Genomic DNA, 20994 nt, shown 5'->3' on the forward strand with positions numbered 1-20994 from the left:
TCCTGTGCCACCAAATCACGTAGTTGTGGTTAATTGATGTCAACATGTTGCAGCCAATTAGAGCATCTACACGCATACAAACATTTGAATTATTAAGCAACAATTATTTGTACGATCTTATCTTCACAGCCATTGCTTTGATTAGGAAATTTAGAAAAGGTTGCATATTCTGCATGCTAGCTGTCGATGAAAACGTATACTAATAATAGAAATTAAATAAAATTGCGGGTGGGAAAATAACTGATAAAATTGACAATGAAATCCAACAAAAAGCTGGGCCAATCACCCTCCACACAAATTGCAACCTCTCCCGTACCCAAATAGAATTGCTATTTAGCTGGTTTATTAGTAGTCACTTTGCACGCCTTTTAACACTCCATCCTTTTAATTTAATTTAATACATTATCCTATTCATTATATTCTGTTTGACGAATCACTAGAATTAATTTAATCAAATTCCCAATGGATACGACATAAAACATCAAGACAAAAACAGGTAATAATAAAAATAAATAATTTCATTTTGCTTGGAAGCAAATGTTGCAGTTGTTGGTAGTGGCAGCGTACATGATAATACTAATATAGTCCATACATTCCATGAATTCAACAATCGAAAGAATCCCATCCCCTCCTGTAATATATACTATAAAAAAAATATTCATCCTAAAATAACTTTAAAATAAGCCTAAAAGCCTCCCTTTCGTTCATTAGGCTCTTCACCCCCAGCCCCACCCACCAAGTGCTCCATTGGACTGTTGCAAGTTGAAAAGCAAATGGTTGGGCAAACTTCTGTTGATTTGACGGATGAGCTTTTAAGTCCTGACCGGAACCCACGTCATAGTAGGCCATGCTCATGGGCCTACAGGGGTCACAAGGCCCAAATATTGATGGGGCTTTCCTCAGTTTATAGCCCTATATGGCCTCGAATCCTACCCTATGGATGAAGTTAGTGAACAAGTTAGAATAGTTGCCATGACCACCAAAACGCCATAAAAAATGTTATGCCGACGAACACGTGGGTGCACGTGGACGGTGATGCTGCATTTTCGTTCAAGGCACCTTCGTATACCATTGTGCTGTTTATAAGAGGTGACGTTGGCGTTGTTGTTGTTGTGGGTTCCCCGTTTTCCCCTTTTGATGATTTCTGGCTGCAAATTTACGTGCCAAAACAAAACGTTAAAAACATTGCACGTTACAAAAAAAATAATAATAAAAACTCTGGGTCAGAGTAAAATATATTGAAAAACCCTTGGAATTGAAGCATTTATTTTGAGTATTACAATAATAGAATATTGATGATAGGCGTGCACTGCTCAGTCTGGCAGAGCAATGGTGTCAAGGGTTTGGTATCAAAAAGCGATGCCTACAGGCTATAATAAATTAAACTGTGTCGGTAATAATGCCTATCGGGAGATGAAGAGGGATTGATGCATTAAAATTCAGCAAGAACGCCTAAAATGACCATTCCACGGCCACCCTACCTAGCAAATCAAGGAGGCAGCCATACAGCGACTCTTAACTACATCTTTTTTTTAAGCTTTAATGGGCTAGCTCCCGGGGTGATTTTATTGGAACTCAAGGTGAGCCATCTCAGTACGTAAATGTTAAAATGTCCCACAGCCGACATGGCGGCCAATGAAGGCCAACTTTCACATTTATTATTTACGGCCACTGGGGATAGAACCTTTTTGTCATGATAAAAATTACACTTTGACGTTTAACGTGCAAAAAAGTTGGAAAAGGTTGGTAAAGTCGACCAACAAAAAAAAAAGCAGTTTAGTAAAGTAAATTACCTGGTGTTAGGCGAAGGGCAGAAAGTAATCGTGTAATCAGCATTGGCACATGTGAAAGTACTGGTTTTATCATCGTAGGCATAGCTGTAGGCGAGTGGGCAAGCTGTCTTAAAGATCTTCGAGTACGAAGAAGGCTTGCAGGTGTCTGGTGTTGCATACGCGCCGTTGCAACAGTACTGAGGCTGGCGGAAGGCCTCGCAAGCACTCTTGCAAGCGACGCCGTCTCCGCCGTCTGCGCTCATCACCCTGAGATCTGAAGGACACGAGTCATTAAGATCCACCGCGCAGCCGGTGTAGGTACAATTCGGTCCTGTGCCACCCTGAGGAACTACTAACATAGGGACGTTATAACCATCCACCAAGCTCACATCGAAAAAATCGAGTCCGCCAGCGCCATCTAAAGTAAATTCAGCCAAAGTGGCAGGCGGAGTAGCGCCATTCCCCGAACATTCTAACTTGCCGGAGCCACAATCGCCGGTCAAACATGAAAATTTACCAGTGGAATCTTGGGAGCAATGGGTTCTACCCCAAAAACGACCACCCCATGATGTCGGTGCGGCAATGGTCTTGGTTTCACCTCTTTGGAGAGTGAAACCTGTAGTGGGAAGCGGTGGAACACCTGCGTTTGTGAGAATTCCAGGCCATACAACATAGTCGCATTTGTTTACTATGGTAAAGGTTGTTGCTTGTACACCTGTTTACAATGCAGCGAAAAATCTAAATTTATAAGAAAAACCCAAACTAGAATCCAATTCTCGATGTTTAACAATAGAATTGATTAAGTATGTTTGAATGTTTCCCAAATCAGTACCTGATATGACCGAATGTGATAGAATAAGAACACAAATCGAAGCAATAAATGTAAGCTGGGCCATGAAGTTTGCAAGGAAAACCCTTTATATAATGCGAAAGAAGAAGAGGAAGTTTTGGGGAACGCCAAAATCCAACACAACACTTCTTCTTCTTCTTGAGAAATGGTGGTTGGGAAAAGGTAAGATTATGCAATGGCGATACAGCATGGGTGTTTATAAAGGGAAATCGAGCTTGAGCTATATACAAAAAAACCTAACGTCAGATACAGTCAGAAAGATGATGGGCGGGCCCAACTAGACGTTGCTATTTTGTCTACCTCATTGAGTTTTGAGATGAGCTGCAGTGCTCAGTCGAGAATTTATTTTCCTTCCTTGGGCTTTTTTTGCATGTAAAACAACTTCGATGATAAAAATACAAATACGAGGCTCCACTACAATGAAACCATAATAGTTTCCATTTGCTGAAATAATCTGCCGTCTAAAGTTTCTAGTTAGAGGCGTTATAATAGATATGACTAGAAATAGGGAGAATTAATCAGTATAACTTTTAAAATTTTAATTCGCTCAAATTTTACAAATTATTTTTCTACTGTATTTCGAAGCTGGAAGAATGGTAAAACTTATGAACAGGGAGAGCCAAATCATTGCCGAGGATGATGCAGAACACCAAGTCAAATGCGGCTGGCTACAGCCCTTACATCTTCACTTGCTCCGGTCCCTTAATTAGACGGTTTAGAGCTCTTTTGATATAAAATAAACAAGAAAATCAACGAGGGAAAATAGTTTATCATAGATTAGCTTTTTCTAGACCCATAAAGGTCGCAGCAAGTCTAAAACCAAGATTTTGAAACATTATCTTCATTTGTTTCGAATTTTGCAATATAATATATTTTAATAATTAAAACTCAAATTTCCAATTTCCCAAAATTTGAACAAAGAAATTAAAAAAAATCAACCTAACTTGATTCTATAGGCATAATAAGGAGAGAGCAGACAAGGGGTTTGGCTCCCTCTAGAAAAAGTTCACTTAAAATTAATGAGAAATTAGTTCAAAAATTTATCATTTGAAATAATTTTTTATCCTGATGGCTTGTGTTTTATTTGAATTTAAATTTTTGTTTAAAAGACGAAATAGACAAGCTTGTAAACACAATCCCCACTGACCAATTTTTTTTGGTTAAACTAATATTTGTATGAGTAGAACCCATTGGCCCCTCGACGACAGAGTATGGCGTTGTTTGAGCAACTTCTATGTTAACTATGTTTACACGGTAAAGCAAAAGAAGAAGATAAAATAAAATTAACCAAGTTTATTTAGTTCAATAGTCTGAACTCTGAAGTTAATAAGTATTAATGAGTCAATTTCTAACAATAAAGTGTCATGAACACAAACGGTATAACCTGAAAGCAACCACTTTAAAGATATTTGCCCTCGAAAATATCTTAATACTAACTACCCCAATTAAAATATCTCAAAGCTTAAATGCTGAAATTTCCCTCGGGAGTATTTCGCGCGCAGCCGTCGGCTTTAAAGTTGAAACCACTAGACCAGGAGGTTTGTGGTTGAATTTTGCAGTTAGCAAGGTGGGCACGCCAGCTTTGAAAACTGAGATAAGGTCAAAATTCATCGTTATTAGGTGTTGCTCATTTTCGCTTATAACAGATTACTTTTAATATATGCTTATCGATTTAAGACTTTTCAAATTAAAATTAAAATTAAAATTAAGATTTCTGAAAGCAATGTAATTAATTACAACCAACAAGATGCCCATTTATAGTGCATTTTTTTTAACTTTTCTAATCATCTTACAAATTATTGTAACGATCAAAATTAAAATTCTTTATTTGGGTGATTAAAATGAAAAGGTTAAAAAATTTAAGTGATCAACTGAATAATTTACCCAAAAGAAAATTACCCATTTACCTCAGTTGAAAGATATATATAATCTTCTGTCAAAATTTCAGTGGAATCCAAATAAATTTAAAGCACATATTAAAATTGTTTAAAGCACATTTTAAGCTATCAACATGTCTGCATTGGCGCATTCTTTTAGCCTCTGAAATAAAAAAGAAAAATAAATAAATAAAAGAATTCATTTACCTTGATTCTCAGTGAGGCCAATCGTTTAACCCTCGAAGTTTGTCTCCCCTAACCCAGAAAAATCCCAACAACAAACAAAGGCACCAACGTGCTAATAACATACTAAAATTTACATGATTGTGTTACCTTATTTATTTATTTATTAATATTTAGGAAATATTCACTGAATCACTCAGTTTTGATTTATGAAATTTGGTTATGACTACAAGACAAATGAACGGGTTTAAATTAAATGACAGTGATTTATCGAGAGAGGTAGAATCCAAATGCTACTTCTCTTGGTATTTGGTAGAAAATTGTACTGAATATTAGCGGTAATGATTAGGCTACTGACGTTTAAACAAACATATTACACAGTAATTAAGTTGTTCAATATTAAATTGTATCTATTGGTTTCTTATTCATTATTTTGGAACACAAATTAAATATCGAAATATAATTTTTCTCCACATAAATAGATTAATATTTAATTTATTGAATCAACTTGGAATATTGAAATATATATTTGTTAAGAAAATTTTACATGAATATTATTTCCATCCAAGTGGAATTATGTTCAAATAATATAGCTGTATGATTATACAGTCAATTAACTTAATAATAACATAATATTAATTTAACTTTATTTTTAATGATGTGACCATCATTTTTATTGATGTCAAAAGTATTCAACAGCTGGCTTATGGATAACATGTATCGATAAGCAACGACAACGACATTAACGACATTTTTTTTATCACCACAGGCCACAGTAAGATCAGTGAATACAAATCTATCACGCCTGGGCTATAAAATTAGAGTCGCATTCTAGAAAAACGTCAATACTTCGTCGGCGTTTGGGGGAAAAAAAAGGGAAAGAAATTGCTAGTTTTAACTTATAACGCATAGATACAATAGGTTTTTGATGATGCGAATCGTTGAACTATAATATGAATAGGGATTGGGCAAATGATGTTGAAATAATGGCGTGAAAATTCAAAGAAGAATTCCAAGAGTAGAAGCATGAAAAAGGTGTATATCATTGGTGACTTGTTTTTATGCATGAATGATTTGAAAAGAGTAGGAAAAGTAGGGTTTTTGTTTTTGTAAATGTGAAACATTGAATTTTTTAGACTTGGCAAGAACAAAATGCAGAAGGCCTGACATTTAATGGGATGTTTTTTTGTTGTTGTTGTTGTCATATTATATGATTTGAGAAGATGAGAAGCACTGAAAAAGAGATGACATCATGCTATTCGTAATATTCCAACAATGGGAGGTGGTGATAAGAATAAAAAGAGAATCAAATGAAATCAGCTGATGCAAGAAGGCTGGCCTGTGGTGAGAAAAATAATAACACCAATTATTGATGAGGTTATCAAGATTAGTTAATTTACGAAGCAAGCATTTGTTGGTTACTAATAGGAAAAAATTGTTGTTGTCTCTCATTGCCGCCTATTGGCAATGCACTTTCCATTGGTGATTTGCACTAACAAACAAGAGGACAACCCCAGACTACTCCAAAGAAATAAAAAAGAACATAAGCCCATTTTACTCTCTGTGTACCCTTTCCTCACATATTAGACTTTTACCCATTTAATGACTTTAGATGAGGTATTGAATCATTGGGCTTGACGGGTCCTAATAGTTAGTTTTAGAGCCAGGCCCAAGAAATACTTTTGAGCGAAAGTTGGAATTTTCTACTCCTTCAGGTTAAAAAAAGTATTTTCGTAAAGCAATTTTTGTCCCAATGGTATTTTCAAAAAGTCCAAAAACATCTTGTTTAGTAATGCTTTTATCTTAAAAATATTTTTTTTGTTCCAAAAGTGCTTCTAAGAAGTAATGTTAAACTGACTATTAAAATGATAATTTCACTACACTCACTTTAATGTATCAATTTGGAGATAAAATTATGTGGAGAAAATAAATGTTAAAATTGTAAAAGGACAAATACAATAATTAGACCAAAAAGAAAAAAAAGGAGGATATTACAGGATACGAAGTTATCTCCTTCAAATTTGCACTATACAACCTGTTCTGAGGCAAGAATTTATGAGTTGAGTTGATAATTCAACTTCTACAGCATCAAACAAGTTCAAAAAGAGATGGTGCAGAGAGAAGCAAGGAAATGACTGAATAGCAAAATCCCACCTAGATCAGTAGACTTCAACGTTCCATTGTTCTCCTTTCTTCATTTGTCTCTTGTATTCAATCCAATCAATACCTGGAAGATACAAAAAGTTACAAGATAAGATGGTATTTTTGCAAATGCTGAACCCCGTTACATAAATTACCATCTTTGGCAGCCAAAGAAGTCATGATATCGTCGATTCCCTTTTCCATTCCCTTCAGCCCGCACATGTAGACATAGGTGTTATCTTTCTTAAGCAATTCCCAAAGTTCTTCAGCATATTGGGCCATTCGGGTTTGAATATACATCTTCTCACCCTGCTCATTTGTCTGTTCTCTACTAATCGCATAATCCACCCTGAGGTTATTTGGTGCCTTCTCCTTCATCTTCTCAAATTCCTGGGTTGAAAGTAGAAAGCCTAAGCCAATATGTTCCAGTACCAAGAGAAAGCATGATGTGAAAGTTAAGAAAGCTTGCTTGCCTCTGGGTAGAGCAGTGAGCTACTGGTGGGAACACCCAAGAAGAGCCAAGCCAATCCGTTGAACTGCATTCCATGCCAATAACAGGTCAAGTACTTTCCATAACTTGCTAAAGGCTAATCTTTTTTTGTTAAGCTTTCGATATCAAGCCTACCTTGTAGTCGTCGTGCTTTTCGAAGAACATCTTCCACAAGAATGAACGGAAAGGAGCAATTCCAGTTCCAGTAGCGAGCTGCAACAAGGAAACCAGAAATTAACATAGTAAATTCTCAGATAACAAGATAGTAAAGATACCATTGTGATGTAAACACACCATTATGATGGTGGCATTTGGATCTTTTGGCAAGAGCATCTCTTTCCCAACAGGCCCTGTGATCTTCACTTCAGCACCAGGCTTCAAGTCACCTGAATGGAACAATTACGACTGATAAATGATGTAATGTTCTAGAATTGCAAATTCTACCATAGTTGATTATATTTAGAAAAAAAAAAGATGAAAAATTTATCCAAGGCAGAAATTTGGGAAAATATTAAGATTATCTGTCATGCCTTAATTTGAACCAGTAAATGGTTTCTTATAGTTACACGGGACAAAATATGTCAGGTGCTGTTGAACATAGGACCCAGAAGATGTTACCATGGACAGACCTGAAAGCAAGATGTTTATTTATGTTTTTTTCTGCAGTAAATTGCTGGCCAGCTTTATCATTATATAAACGATACGTGCGGTGCTTTGTCAATCCACATTTTGAGAGATAATTCCATAAATATTAGAAAGAACGATATATAGAGATAAACCTTTGTTATAATGCTAGACATTTTTACAAAAGAGGTAGCTATTGGCTAAGAAGCCAACATGCTGCTTATTAAACAATCAACAAGCTTAGAAGATCATTATAAATATGTTACAAGATTGATCGAAGTGAGGGTTTCCTTGAAATTATTAAATAAAAAAAAACACTAAAAACTTTAAAATCCTTACACAGGAAATTGGAGCAAACTCCTTTCACTATCTCTCCTTGTTCGTTGGTGTAGACAAGCCTTTTCACACACAAGGAAACCTGCAATTACAAGCTCATCAAGATCAGATTAGATATCACACTGAATAAAGGCACAAAAACCTTATCTATATAACATGTTATTTGAAGGGATCAGATCCTTACAGTTTGAGAATTGCCAAAATCTCCCAAAGCACTGCTAGCAATAGAGTACAATCTAAGTTTGTGGGGTTTTCCGTTCTTGTCAATACCATCTGGGATGACACCAATGGATTGTCCTTCTCTGTATGGTACTTCCCCTGTGCCATCCAACTTCATATGATCAAATGCATATAAAACTGACACAAGGTCACCTCATTTTCAATGACTAAAGCAAGTTCCTAAATCGTTAAAAGTTCACCTTCGGTACTAAAAACCATGTGCCAAGTCTCTCCTGGAGCATCATCTCCGGTAATTTTGGTGTTGAGGAGGCACTTTCCAATGTAGGGTTCCTTTGGTTTGAACTTGTTCACAACAATACCCTCGTCATCTTTCTTGGAAATTTTTGGTGCTTTTGCAGGAGCTTCTGTAGTGACCTGAGCTCTAATGGAAACCACATTTCCACCAAGGCTGACATTTTTTGGGTACAAAACACTCTGGAGAGGAAACCAAGAGATTGAGTCAATGCAAATGAATGAGTGGATCTTCTTAAAGAAACCATACCTTGTTGAAGTTGATTCTTTCAGGGACAGTGACTGAGTTTTTAAATGACAGGGTAGATGACTTGGAAGATGGAAGAGATACTGCTGCATTTACAGTCATAGCCATTGTGTACAAGCACAGGAAAAAAAAAAGAATGAATTGTGGCCTTCAAGTGGAGGAAGAACTTGAGTCAAGTAGAACCAAATTGAAAAAGGAAATAAAAAAGACAAAAAAAAAGTATGGGAAAGGATTACAGATTGGTTGGATGAGAGAGGAGGACAAATTCAGTGGCAGTTTAGTATCTATGGTTGGAAAGTATTCTCGGTTTAGATTCTTGGGAGATGCATTTGTGGTGTAAGTGCCTTCATTGCCAATGGGAAACTCCTAAAGATATTGATTCCATTTGGGAACCACTCAATTTTATGAAGCCCGTTTGCTTTCGGGTTAGATATTTATGTGCTGGGTGAATTTGCTGTCTAAGAGCCTGTGAAGGAAGGCCTAAACCCAATAAAACTAATTGAATATTTTATGGGTTGTAATTAAAACCCCAAACCAGAAAGACTATAATCTAAATGATTTTATCCTTTTCATGCCCCTTTCTTGACTAATATAGCTAGGCTTACCCATTAACCACTATTAAGTTTAGGTCACCTATGGTTCACTTGTTTAACTTCTAAAACCACCGGCTAATGTTGTTTTATCATGTAAAATTTTAAAATTTTGAGGTTTTTTTATATTATTTTTTATCCATTCATCCCATTGTCATAAATAAAACTTCTTTTCCTTATTTATTTTTTAGGAATTCATTTTCTATTATAAATTGAATAAATGTAAAGAAAAAAGAATTGCACTTTGAGTTATATGGCTAGGCTTACCCATTAACCATTACAAAGTTTAGGTCACCTATGATTCACTTGTTTAACTTCTAAATCCACCAACTAATACCGTTTTATCATGTTAAATTTTACAACTGAAATGATAACATATTAACAAGGATAGAGTGAATTTTAATTTAAACCAGTAAAGATATGCATAACAGTTCAAATTTCAGAAGTAAGACACCTTTTTCCATCATTCTCTCACTTCATCCCTATATCACTCGAGTGTTTGAATCAATGTATCCCATTGCTTGATGGAATTGCTGCCAAAAAAAGCGCATCAAACCCAAACTAGAAATCTTCTCCTTTATCCAATCTAGCCTAGGGTTGCTTTGTTTGTGATCAGCTATAACCTCCAACCAATGAACCCCATCAGGCTGTTAACATCGTCAGAGCTTTGCCTTTGCACTTGTTTTTTACTGGTGTTATTTTATAGAGGCTGGTCACAACTTTTCTATGATTGGACTGTTTCTTACTCTCAACTCGCCCCTCTTGGCGTTGATAAACAGGTTCTTTTTTTTCTCCATTGTCTTAGAAGTTCTGGTTGTAGTTTTTAGTATCTATTTGATTCTGGTTATAATGTTGTTGTTGTTTTTGTTACAATTAGGTGATTGTGATCAATGGTATGTTCCCAGGGCCAGTGTTGTATGCATCAACAAATGACGTTGTGAATGTTAGTATTCATAATAACTTGAGAGAGCCCTTTCTCATGACATGGTTAGTTTAGAAAGTGGAAAATCAGGATCAAAGTCTTTCTATTTTTTCCCCTTAGAAACATTGATGTTTAGTAACTACTTGATCTTTGAATATAATTTGTGGTGGAATGAGTTTTTTTATTTTATTATAGGAATGGGGTTCAAATGAGAAAAAATTCATGGCAAGATGGTGTGCAAGAGACGAATTGCCCTATACTGCCAGGCCAAAACTGGACGTACAGCTTTCAGCTTAAGGATCAGATAGGAAGTTTCTTTTATTTTCCTTCACTTCTCCTACACAAAGCTGCTGGTGGGTATGGTGCCATTCATTTGAATAATCTCCCTATCATTCCCATTCCATTCCCACAACCATACAAAGACTATGCAGTGCTGATTGGTGATTGGTTCAATGCCGACTATAGGGTATGCTAAATTGAATTGGTCCCCTTTTTTTCATTCCAGAGAGTTGTTGAATCTGTGACCTTTTGCAGGACCTGAGAGCATCACTGGAAAATGGTGTCTTTTTGCCCCATCCTGATGGGATTCTCATCAATGGACTAGGGCCTAATCAAGCAAGATTTGAGTTCGAACCAAGTGCCACATACAGGCTAAGAATTTCAAATGTAGGCTTGAAGACATCCTTGAATTTCAGAATCGAGGGCCATCCAATGTTGTTGGTGGAAACTGAAGGTTCTTACTTGATTCAGCAATACTATGATAGCCTGGACATCCATGTTGGGCAGTCTTACTCTGTATTGGTAACAGCAAAGAACCAGGCCAATGGCAAGTCTTACTACATGGTTGCAAGTTCTCGCTTTACTATTCTCGAACATTCCGGCATCGGTGTCATTCATTATCCAGATTCTGCTGGAGACCCTGTCGGTCCTCTTCCTTTAGGACCAGGCCTGTCCAATTACAATTTCTCGATCGAGCAGGCTCGTTCCATGAGGTAAACCACACGGGCTTTGCTCCCAAAAACTGGCCAAATCGTTGATTCTGACTTATTTTTATTTCAATAGGTGGGATTTAATAGCATCAGCTGCTAGGCCAAATCCACAAGGCTCCTATCACTATGGCACCATCCCTATCACTCGAACGCTTATTCTTGAAAATAATGTGATGGTCATTGGATCGAAACGAAGATTTACGATAAATGGAATATCGTTTATGCATTCTGATACACCATTAAAGCTACTAGACTACTTCCAGCTCAATGAAGAATCCAAGTATGCTGCTGCTGCTGCGCTTCCATCTTCAGCCACTTCCATTGTCGATGCCTTTTACCGTGACTTCTTCCATATTGTATTCCAGAATCCTTTGCTAGAAGTGCAATCGTGGCACATTGATGGCTACAACTTTTTTGTCGTTGGGTAAAACCGGTCCTTTTTCATGTCTCAGTGTTGGCTAAATCATCGGCAAATCTAATGAAACTGATGTAATCCTACTATTTGCAGAATGGGATGGGGCTTGTGGGATGAAAGCAAGAAAGCAGGATATAACATTGTTGATGCTGTTTCTCGATCAACAGTTCAGGTTTTGTGTCCGATAAAAACATTAAGTTGATGTATGTTTCATAAACTTGTACGTGTGTTTTGATTGATGAAAGTTAATTGTGAACGAGCAGGTTTATCCGTTGTCATGGACAGCGATATTGATGGAATTGGACAACATAGGGACGTGGAATCTGAGGTCTCAGAATGCAGAGAACTGGTATCTAGGGCAAGAGCTTTACATAAGAGTTAAAGGTGTTTGGAATTGGTTGGATGAGCAATCAGACATTTCTGCAAGGGATGAAGCTCCCATCCCTGATAATGTCATCAAATGTGGAAGAGCTGCTGACCTATGAAGTTTTCTGGAATTCACTAGTTTATATTGGTTCAATATCATAATTGTACAAATAGTCCCTGTACTTTTAGCTTTCCGCAACTTCAGTCCTCCATTATTATTTGCTCAAAAATAGTGTTTTACTTTTTCGAGTTGCTCTCAATTTCAATCCAAAAAGTAACAAATTCTATTTGCTCCATCTAAAATTATAACCTCCACTTTTTAATTTGCACATCATTAATATTATTATTTTTTGAAAGGAAGCATATCATTATTATTTCGGTGTTAGGTGCTTGGTACATTTCACCATTTTCATTAGCCACATGATAAAATTCTTAAATTGATATAAAAAATCATTTTAGTCTTCTATTTAATTTTTTGTTTTTTTAACTAAATGTATTTTTGTCAAATCATCTTAAAATGAATGGAAAAATCATTAAAATTTATAAAATAAATATTTTTTTTAATATTTCTAAATTTTAATTAAATCTTAACATGTCATCCATATATATGTCACATCAGTAGAGTTAACAAATTATTTCAGCCATCCATTTTGAGTGATTTAAAAAAATATAAATTCAAAAGTAAAAAACAAAAAAACTTAAATAAATGATTAAAATAAATTTTTTATAAAATTAGAGAGTAAAATAATTATTATACAAAATCATTATAGCTTTTGTTAAAAGACAGCAGGCAGGTGGTGTTCATTTTCTTCAACATGGCAAAAATGCCACTTCTTATTATATTTATATATATGTATATTCATTTATCTCTTTTCGTTTTCTTATTTTATTTCATCACTCTCAATTTAAAGTTTAAATTCGAGCACCGGCCACCACTTAAGTCATTGATCATAGGCCGACATTGTTTTCTTTTCTTTCAAATTTTAAAGGTTATTAAAATCTATAATAATTTGATTGTCTTAACTACTTATTATCTATTTGAAAGAATATTTGATGTTATATTAAAAATTATTAAATTTATATCAAATGCTATTAAAATTAATCAAAAGTTAACAAAATTATATAATAAAAAAATCACTACACTTTTTACCTGATCATCCAGCCCAAGACACAATATTTTTCATCAGATTTATGTAATCACTAGTGAATCAAACAATTCATTTGCCAAGTCAATGGTCAATCTTTACACCAAGCATGATTGGACCTCACTATTATTAAACAAATGTCTAATCATTAATACTTGTTATACCCTAGCATGAGGATGAAAGGAGCTTCTTTCTTTAACCAAGTCAATGGTGAATCTTTCTTTTTTTCTTTATTTATTTATTTATTATTTTGGTTATCATTCTATGACAAGTAAACCGGCTTCTTTATCTTTACCATTAGTTTCTTCTTATCTTCTTCTCAAGAATTAACAATACAAAAAATCAAATCTTACATATTTAATTACACATTAATTATTACAACTCACATCTAACTTTATTTCATTGACTTTTAACATTTACGTGTGAATTTTTTTTTCTTATTTTAATAAGTTAAATATAAAAATAGTAAATTAATGTATCACTAAGCCTAACCAATTCAAAAGTTGTAAACTATTTCACTTTTTCATATGATAATGTCCTGAACCTTTCGTGTATCAAGTTATGGATACAGGAGCAAATGTACTTTTTGAAATTTATTACTTATTATATACATCTAAAACAAAACTCACAAGGAAAATGACAATCTATACAATAGAATAAGTAAGAGTTTATGACAAGAAGCTAGGGTGAAAAGTTTTTAATGCCACTCTCAAGTTGCTAGATCTAAACCGTCCATAACATCCAATATATTTGAATGGGAATGCTTCAAAAGATTTCTTGTCCTAAAACTCCTATCAGGAGAGTTCCCAGTACTCCTGCTTAATGCCCAAACTTTGATCCCTTTGCTTTTGCCTAAAGGAAGTTCTTGGCTTTTGCTAATACCCGGAACCAATCTCCTTGCAGTCACCTTGTTTAATAAGTTTCTTTCTTCTTCACAAAGTTCAATCCTCTGGACTTTACTACCATCTTTGAGGGAAAGAAACCGCTGCATCTTAGAGTGAAAAACAAAGCCTTTATAAGTCGGAGACCGAACTGGCTTTGGCTTGAAGCTCTCATCTCTTTGTTTTGCTAAGCTGGTCAGATGATGGAGCCATGTCACCACGTCAAGGATGTATGCATCTGTCTTCTGTTTATTTGCATGATGAAGTGTCTGAAGGCGGGTCAGGGTAATATTTGCGGCTCCACCTTTCCCAAATTCAATGCTGTGGAAAAAGAACAAACAACCAGGAAATCTCATATTTATGATGTAATACCAGTGATTCAATGAACTTTTACATTGCACTGCATATGACCATGTGCACATAGAGATGATAAAGAGAAGCCTTGACTAACCCAGTGTTTGCCCATTCTCCAACCCATCCAAAACCTTGATGTGCTCTGTTGCAATAAATTACAGCAAAAGGAAAACATGGAAACAAACATTACTTAGGAAATGACATCAATAAGACAGAATAAGTTTTTGCAAGCATGTTAGTTTTAGCATACTTGGTTGTGTTTGTGGCAACCGGAACAAGCCACTGTAGTGTCTTTTCCATCTCATCCTTAACCTGTGAAATTGAGCGCTGCAGGAAAAAGCAAGGAATCCAGAATAATGTTAATCAGGAACTTAGGGTAACAAATAACCTCAAGTCAAATGATGCTGGAAAGGAAAAAAGAAATGAATTAAAGAAATGAAAATCAAAGTCTGTTTAAATAATACCTCTTCCTTGGTGTCAGTGGACTGTAACCTGGACCTTAAAGATATCTTAACACTGGGTGGCAACCCACGGTATAATGTGTCCCTGATATTAGGTGGAAGGTAGGCTGGGCGAGCTGCCTATAACATATAAATCCAATTTAAACAAATGCGACATTTAAGTGTGCAAATAATAAAGCAGAAATGAGGAAATGGACAAGGACTTACAATGTTATCAATCTGATGAATTACATTAGCATAGTGTAGTGCAAGTCCAGCAACACCTAAACTTTGAGGATTTTCAGTAGTCTCCTTTGTAACTGATGCCGGTTCTGTAACATGTCGAAAATTTTGTTGTTAACGTTGTCAACTGACATAGCCCTCACTAATGCTTTGATAGTAGTCGGGTCTATATGATTACCTCCAAAGGCGTCAGAGATTGCTTGATGCATATAAGTAACAATATCCACAAACTTCTCTACCACCTGCAACAAAACAAAATTTATTTCATAATGCATAATCCAAAAAGCAAAATAGATTCCATAGCATTTCAGACCATTGCGAGTGAGTGTTAACAGTCATATAAAAATCAGACATAATTAAAATTGAAAAAAAGGCAGTAGTGAATCAAACATAACAGTCATGAACAACAGAATATTTAAGGTTTCCACTGAGAACACCTCTGAAAATATCAGTTCAACTCATAGTTATATACCTCTTCCAAGGTTCTAGACCAAAGTGATTTCTTTTTCAAACTCTTGACAAGCTTTCTTTGTTGTTTTAACTCACTTTGTAAAATCATGAGACCTTGTCCTACAATTCAACAGAATGAGCTGTTAATACAATAACTGCAATCCAGGTTAGCAGCTCCCTGGCTAATATCAGAAACACAGAAATAATAGGAAGCTGTTAACAAGAGAAATTCGACCACTCCGAAGTTAGCATATTTAAATCATTTGGATGGTGTACAAATGTTGAAACAAAATTGGAAATGGTTCAAATTTCTGCATACATAAATGAAAGCTCTGGAAAGAGAAACCGATTGTCTAAGCCTAACCTCTTTTAGGGAGATTTAAGGACTCCGCTTCTTCCAGCTTTCGCTTAACCTCTAGTTCAAATCTGCCCAGATCATTCAATTCGTGGTACAATTCCTACATATGTAATTATACGTTAAATTCTCGGTGGACAATTCACGTAATAAGAAATTTTCAAAACCAGAAACCAATATACAGCTATAAATCATTCCCATAGATGAACAACTCTGATATCACAGCTTTAACATAATACACGATGCAGGATAATATCTCAAAGGTATCAGACAGGATTCCTAAAAATGAGATACTCAAGGTCCCATTTACGTGGCAAAGCTTTATTGCAAACAAGAAAGTTAAACATTCTTTCATGTAGAATATATCACGGCACTCCAAACCATTCATATAAGACACGAAAGCATCTAAAATTCCTAATGCATGGAATAGGAAAAACATAAAAGGTAGAGAGGCAAAGCTAACAATTAAAGGAGGATAAACTTACAGAGGTATATTGAGCAAGAGAAGTTAGTTCTTGCATTGTCTGCTCTGCATCAGCTCTAGCTTGTTTATGAAGTGAATTGTCTACATCCAGTCTGACAGATAATGACAGTAGCAAGAGATATATTTCTCTGTCAGTAAACATCAGAGCATTGCAAGCTGAAGTAATGCTACCAAAAGAAACTATCTTACTTTGAAAAGAATCGGCCGAGGTTGTGCCATTGTGGATCTTTACATAGATCTCCGAACCTTATTACTTCCCGCGAAAAAATATCCAATTCATCCCTAGAATTCCCAAACGATTGAGTGTTATGAAAAGAGACCAAAGTGCAAGAACTAACATATCGAGAAAAAAGAAGTAACCCACCTCTTGTCAGCTGCTGCAATACTTTGCAGCTCATTCATGTTTGTAGAAACTAGCTTTTGCACCCCTTCTGATTGTAGGACCTCCTTTTTCAGGAACTGAATGTTTTCTTCTGAAAGTGACTGCAATAAACTTGCTCCTTTAGCTATTGTGTTAGCCACTTCGAATGCCAATATAGATACTCTATGCCCTCTTGAAGCCAAGCCCGTAACAAAGCCACTTCCGGCATTAAAATTTGACATGCTACTTCCAACTGTATCTAGAACGTCGACTGCCTTTTCTAATCCAACAATGCCGGCTTTTCCAAGATATGAGTTCCTCTGGGAACCCTACAAAAAGAAAAATAAACATGAAGTAAGAAATTGCAATGTTAATGGCATAGAAGCCACTTTCCCTACATAAATTGATCTCGGCATTTTAATTCATGCCATTGTTCTTCTAAAAAAAAGCATTCTTATAGAAAAGCCCAATATAATTGAAACTTTAGTTTATCTGGCAATTCAGTTGGCCAGCACAAGATTCTAGCTGATACCATCTTATGTGCTGCAACAAAGGAAAATTTATGTTCCATGGATACACATGAATTTGGACACTGTATCATCAACATTGTTTCTTTGCCGATTAGCTGCTCTTTCGGTCAATATTTAAATCGTTGCAGTCCATACATTTCCGACCTTGAAAGCTCATTACAACTAGAAACGATATGGGTAAAGCAAGCAATACCTTGGAAAATGCAATCCTGGCGGGTGTCGATGACTTCAATTCCCGGGAAATTTGTAATCCCAAGTCGCCAGAATCGTCCCACTGTCGCGCTTTGTCGGAACCACTGCCGTTGGCATTGGAATGTGAATCTGAATTTCCTTTTTGCTTACCAAAGCTCCTTTTGGACTTGAGCTTCCCTGAAAATCCTGTTGTGGTCTTTTGTTCAAGCTTTGTATTCAGCTCCTTTGTTCCAGAAGAACAAACACCTCCCATTATTCTTCAAGCACTTAGTTTTATCTCAATACCCCAATCTATATCTCACAGAGAATTTGACTGGAAAAAAAAAACAGAATCATCCTTAATCCAGGCTATGTTTGTTAGTGATGAATCTCTGAATACAAAATAAAATAAAAAAGAAGGAAATTTGCAATCAAAGATTTTCTGTATAAAAGCCTGACAAAAGCTAAAACCATATTAAAAATTAGATAAAACCAAAGAATCTTTGGTTTTTTCTAATCAAACTTCAAAAATCAATAAAAAAAACAGCACACGGGAGAAAAAAAAAACGTTTCCACTAGATGATTCTACAATCAAATCAAGGATGATATGGAACAGTTTCCAAACCAATAATAACAAACCTCCTAAACAGAGAGGAACTGCAGAAGATGGAAGAAAAACCAAAGAAAAAAGTTGGTATAGTAAAATGAAGAAGACATAGATAGAGTCAGGGTTATACAGGAGACTGAAAAAGATTTGCTCTTGATTGACACGAAACTCCACAGAATCAAGGCGATATTTTCCCTTAAGATGGAAAAGACGCGTAAATAAGTTTCAAAGGCAAGGGATGGAAATGTGGTGGTGTTTCCAGGAGATTTGTAGTTTGACTGAGAATTGAATTTTGGAATTAGACTTTTAGTATGAAACATGCAGCCTTCGAAAGCATGGAAGCGACCCACCCGTCTGGGCTTTGATTTCTTTGGTTCCCTCACATTCTCTGATTTGCCCCTCCCTCTCTCTCGTATTTAAAATAAATCAAATCCTAAATTATATTCCCTCGTTTATTTCTTTGCCCTTTTCAATTTTTCTTTTTTTAAAAAAAAAGTAGTAGATAATACTGATTTTTTTTTTTGGTTACATTTAAGATCATTAGAGATTATTATATCTTTGTTGCTTAAAAAAAATTCAGTACTACTAGATATCAAGGCCATTGATTTTAAAATGTTTAATTGAAATTACTTTCGTTTTTATCTTAAAGATGGAATCATAGGGATCACGTCAAAGAAAATGATCAATCAGGTCAAATTAGGAAAGCTGTTAACTGAGTTAGAGAAAGTATGTTAACGAGTCATTTTATTTCAATAAAAAATATTAAAAGTTCGAAAAAAAAAAGGCAGTTTCAAAATTTCACAAAATATCCTCACTTATAATCCTTTAGGAAATGCAAAACTAAAGAAATGAAATGTTGTTTGAATATAAAAGTAGTAGCACAGGCTCCATTTCATATATTATATTCCTGACTCTCCTACCCAACATTTTGAAGATTACTTAAAAGACAGAAGAAAGACTAGTCAATGGCGATAGTTGGATAAATCAACTACAAAGGGACAGGAAAAGTATTAAGAGGAGGAGGAACGAATTGTTGCCATCTGGGGGTTGAAAGTAAAGGTTGTTATAAACAATGAAACCCGCGTGTGAGTTTCTTATTGGTTGTTGTAGGCGCCGACGCTGCCGTCACAGCTTTACCACCATTGGGGATTTTCATATCGAGATTTTTTTAAATGATTCCCCCGTTGACTTGAGATTTTGACTTTGATCGAAACTTGACACTTGATGGATTTTCTTAATTATATATAAAATTTTATTTTAATTTTATTGTATATAATTAAAGTTTCATTTATGTCGATTTTATTATATTAATTTTTTTTTGAGAATTTACGTATGTCTTCTTAACAACATTTTCTTTAGTATTTAAATTTGTGTTCTCTATTGTGATTATTTTAATTTTATTGTATATAATTATATGTATTTACTTTTATGTAGGATAAAAACAAGAGTAAATTAAACTAATAGTTATTCAACTATTAGTATTTTTTTTTTGGTCAATTGACTATGAAAATTTATAAAATGGTCATCGAACTATTCAATTTTATCTTCTTTTTTGTTACTATCTCGAAAGCTAACAACTTTTAAAATTATCGAAATAGCAGCAACTTTAATCTTCAACATTTATATTTTATCAGTTTAGCCTTGATTCTAAAAAATCTAACCCTAAACATCTACTCATTGTGTAATTTAATTTTTTTTGTATTTTTATTTTTCTTTGTGACCCTTTTCACCTAAAAAGCTAAAAAAATAAATTTATCAACTAAATTTAATTAAAAATATACAAAAAAAAACATATTCTCTCATTCTTTTAAAATAAATCCTCAACGTCACAAAAAAGAAAGAAAGTAAAACTACAAAAAAAATAGACCTAATTGGTATCATTTATAAATGTTGAAGGTCTTTCTTTTAGATTCAAGACTAAATTCATATAGTTTATAAATGTGGGGGGTTAAAGTTGCTATTATGTCAATTTTAAAAGTTATCACCATTAACCAACTGGTGACCAAAAAGAGAAAATTGAATAGTTGGATGACCATTTGTAACTTTTCATAGTTAAGTGAGCAAAAAAATAATTTACTAATAGTTTGGTGACATTTTTGTAACTTTTCATAATCATGTGATTGAAAAAAATAGTAATAGTTGAGTGACTATTAATATAGTTTACCCTAAAAATAATCAATTGTATATGTAAGATAGTACTATGTTGATAACAAACTTAGTGGTTTGTGAAAAAAAAACAAATTTTATGTATATAATTGCATCATACCATAAATGTAAAGCACAATTGGGTTGAAAATCAAAATATGATCTAATAAGGTTATCACTTAATATTTACGAAAGGACTCAAACAAGACAAATCATGTTTTTGAAGACTTCAATCTTACCTTGCTTTGTTAGCAAAATTATTTTTGTTAATTATATGTTGTTTGAATTGGATAGAGATATTTAATTAGAGGGGTTAATAGGCCAGGTGTAACTAGATTGAACTAAGTATTTGTCAAGCCTATGAATGGTATTAATATCATGTATAATTGTTTAATCACAACTCAACTCGAGATATGGACTTCAAAAATTACCCAAGTCCACTCATATTTCTAATTGATCAACCTAAGTCTATTTAGGCTCATATTTATTAAAAAACTTGATTGCTTTTATATTTATTTTGCTATCGTTATATACTATTTTTTCTTTTATTAAAT

General features: G+C 34.6%; 4 protein-coding genes across 6 annotated transcripts; 1 reads left to right on the top strand and 3 right to left on the bottom strand.

The window, feature by feature from the left end:
• Window positions 1–500: 500 nt before the first annotated feature.
• LOC107958221 (pathogenesis-related thaumatin-like protein 3.5) lies at window positions 501–3093 on the bottom strand. Its single transcript, XM_016893913.2, has 3 exons — window positions 2605–3093; window positions 1794–2487; window positions 501–1148 (listed from the first exon to the last, which is right to left on the bottom strand). The coding sequence occupies exons 1-3, from the start codon at window positions 2666–2668 to the stop codon at window positions 959–961; spliced, it is 948 nt and encodes a 315-aa protein (XP_016749402.1). The 5' UTR covers window positions 2669–3093; the 3' UTR covers window positions 501–958.
• Window positions 3094–6569: 3476 nt separating this feature from the next.
• Window positions 6570–9410, bottom strand: LOC107958222 (ferredoxin--NADP reductase, leaf isozyme, chloroplastic). Its single transcript, XM_016893914.2, has 9 exons — window positions 8996–9410; window positions 8694–8928; window positions 8459–8592; window positions 8278–8356; window positions 7609–7700; window positions 7450–7527; window positions 7298–7360; window positions 6980–7214; window positions 6570–6909 (listed from the first exon to the last, which is right to left on the bottom strand). The coding sequence occupies exons 1-9, from the start codon at window positions 9098–9100 to the stop codon at window positions 6842–6844; spliced, it is 1089 nt and encodes a 362-aa protein (XP_016749403.1). The 5' UTR covers window positions 9101–9410; the 3' UTR covers window positions 6570–6841.
• A 140-nt stretch (window positions 9411–9550) lies between these two features.
• LOC107958224 (monocopper oxidase-like protein SKU5) lies at window positions 9551–12577 on the top strand. Of its 2 annotated transcripts, XM_016893917.2 has the most exons (7): window positions 9551–10361; window positions 10460–10569; window positions 10700–10970; window positions 11039–11496; window positions 11567–11917; window positions 12002–12080; window positions 12172–12577. In XM_016893917.2, the coding sequence occupies exons 1-7, from the start codon at window positions 10215–10217 to the stop codon at window positions 12391–12393; spliced, it is 1638 nt and encodes a 545-aa protein (XP_016749406.1). In that variant the 5' UTR covers window positions 9551–10214; the 3' UTR covers window positions 12394–12577. The 2 variants fall into 2 exon arrangements, with proteins under 2 accessions (XP_016749406.1, XP_040969708.1); XM_041113774.1 differs by lacking the exon at window positions 9551–10361 and having other exon boundaries at window positions 10454–10525.
• A 1408-nt stretch (window positions 12578–13985) lies between these two features.
• Window positions 13986–18671, bottom strand: LOC107958223 (protein PSK SIMULATOR 2). 2 transcript variants are annotated; one of them, XM_016893916.2, is made up of 13 exons: window positions 18426–18671; window positions 17711–18022; window positions 16991–17316; window positions 16816–16908; window positions 16628–16718; window positions 16152–16245; window positions 15810–15907; window positions 15516–15579; window positions 15323–15426; window positions 15119–15235; window positions 14905–14981; window positions 14752–14796; window positions 13986–14621 (listed from the first exon to the last, which is right to left on the bottom strand). In XM_016893916.2, exons 2-13 carry the CDS (start codon window positions 17960–17962, stop codon window positions 14129–14131), a joined length of 1854 nt encoding a protein of 617 aa, XP_016749405.1. In that variant the 5' UTR covers window positions 17963–18022; window positions 18426–18671; the 3' UTR covers window positions 13986–14128. The 2 variants fall into 2 exon arrangements, with proteins under 2 accessions (XP_016749405.1, XP_016749404.1); XM_016893915.2 differs by having other exon boundaries at window positions 18328–18671.
• Between the last annotated feature and the right edge of the window lie 2323 nt (window positions 18672–20994).

Source organism: Gossypium hirsutum, chromosome A05 (genome assembly GCF_007990345.1).
Source record: "Gossypium hirsutum isolate 1008001.06 chromosome A05, Gossypium_hirsutum_v2.1, whole genome shotgun sequence".
Classification (NCBI taxonomy): Eukaryota; Viridiplantae; Streptophyta; class Magnoliopsida; order Malvales; family Malvaceae; genus Gossypium; species Gossypium hirsutum.

What these genes read in the sequence shown, in the direction of transcription:
- LOC107958224 (XM_016893917.2), top strand. Translation starts at nt 10,215, where the DNA reads ATGAACCCCATCAGGCTGTTAACATCGTCAGAGCTTTGCCTTTGCACT. An exon ending in GGTTCAATGCCGACTATAGG is followed by an intron (nt 10,971 to 11,038) that starts GTATGCTAAATT and finishes GACCTTTTGCAG; the next exon opens with GACCTGAGAGCATCACTGGA. An exon ending in TTTCTCGATCAACAGTTCAG is followed by an intron (nt 12,081 to 12,171) that starts GTTTTGTGTCCG and finishes GTGAACGAGCAG; the next exon opens with GTTTATCCGTTGTCATGGAC.
- LOC107958223 (XM_016893916.2), bottom strand. Translation starts at nt 17,962, where the DNA reads ATGGGAGGTGTTTGTTCTTCTGGAACAAAGGAGCTGAATACAAAGCTT. An exon ending in CTCGGCCGATTCTTTTCAAA is followed by an intron (nt 16,719 to 16,815) that starts GTAAGATAGTTT and finishes ATTATCTGTCAG; the next exon opens with ACTGGATGTAGACAATTCAC. An exon ending in CCACTGACACCAAGGAAGAG is followed by an intron (nt 14,982 to 15,118) that starts GTATTATTTAAA and finishes TTTTTCCTGCAG; the next exon opens with CGCTCAATTTCACAGGTTAA.
- LOC107958222 (XM_016893914.2), bottom strand. Translation starts at nt 9,100, where the DNA reads ATGGCTATGACTGTAAATGCAGCAGTATCTCTTCCATCTTCCAAGTCA. An exon ending in ATTTTGGCAATTCTCAAACT is followed by an intron (nt 8,357 to 8,458) that starts GTAAGGATCTGA and finishes TTGTAATTGCAG; the next exon opens with GTTTCCTTGTGTGTGAAAAG. An exon ending in AAAAGCACGACGACTACAAG is followed by an intron (nt 7,361 to 7,449) that starts GTAGGCTTGATA and finishes CATGGAATGCAG; the next exon opens with TTCAACGGATTGGCTTGGCT.
- LOC107958221 (XM_016893913.2), bottom strand. Translation starts at nt 2,668, where the DNA reads ATGGCCCAGCTTACATTTATTGCTTCGATTTGTGTTCTTATTCTATCA. An exon ending in ATCACATTCGGTCATATCAG is followed by an intron (nt 2,488 to 2,604) that starts GTACTGATTTGG and finishes CATTGTAAACAG; the next exon opens with GTGTACAAGCAACAACCTTT. An exon ending in TGCCCTTCGCCTAACACCAG is followed by an intron (nt 1,149 to 1,793) that starts GTAATTTACTTT and finishes GTAAATTTGCAG; the next exon opens with CCAGAAATCATCAAAAGGGG.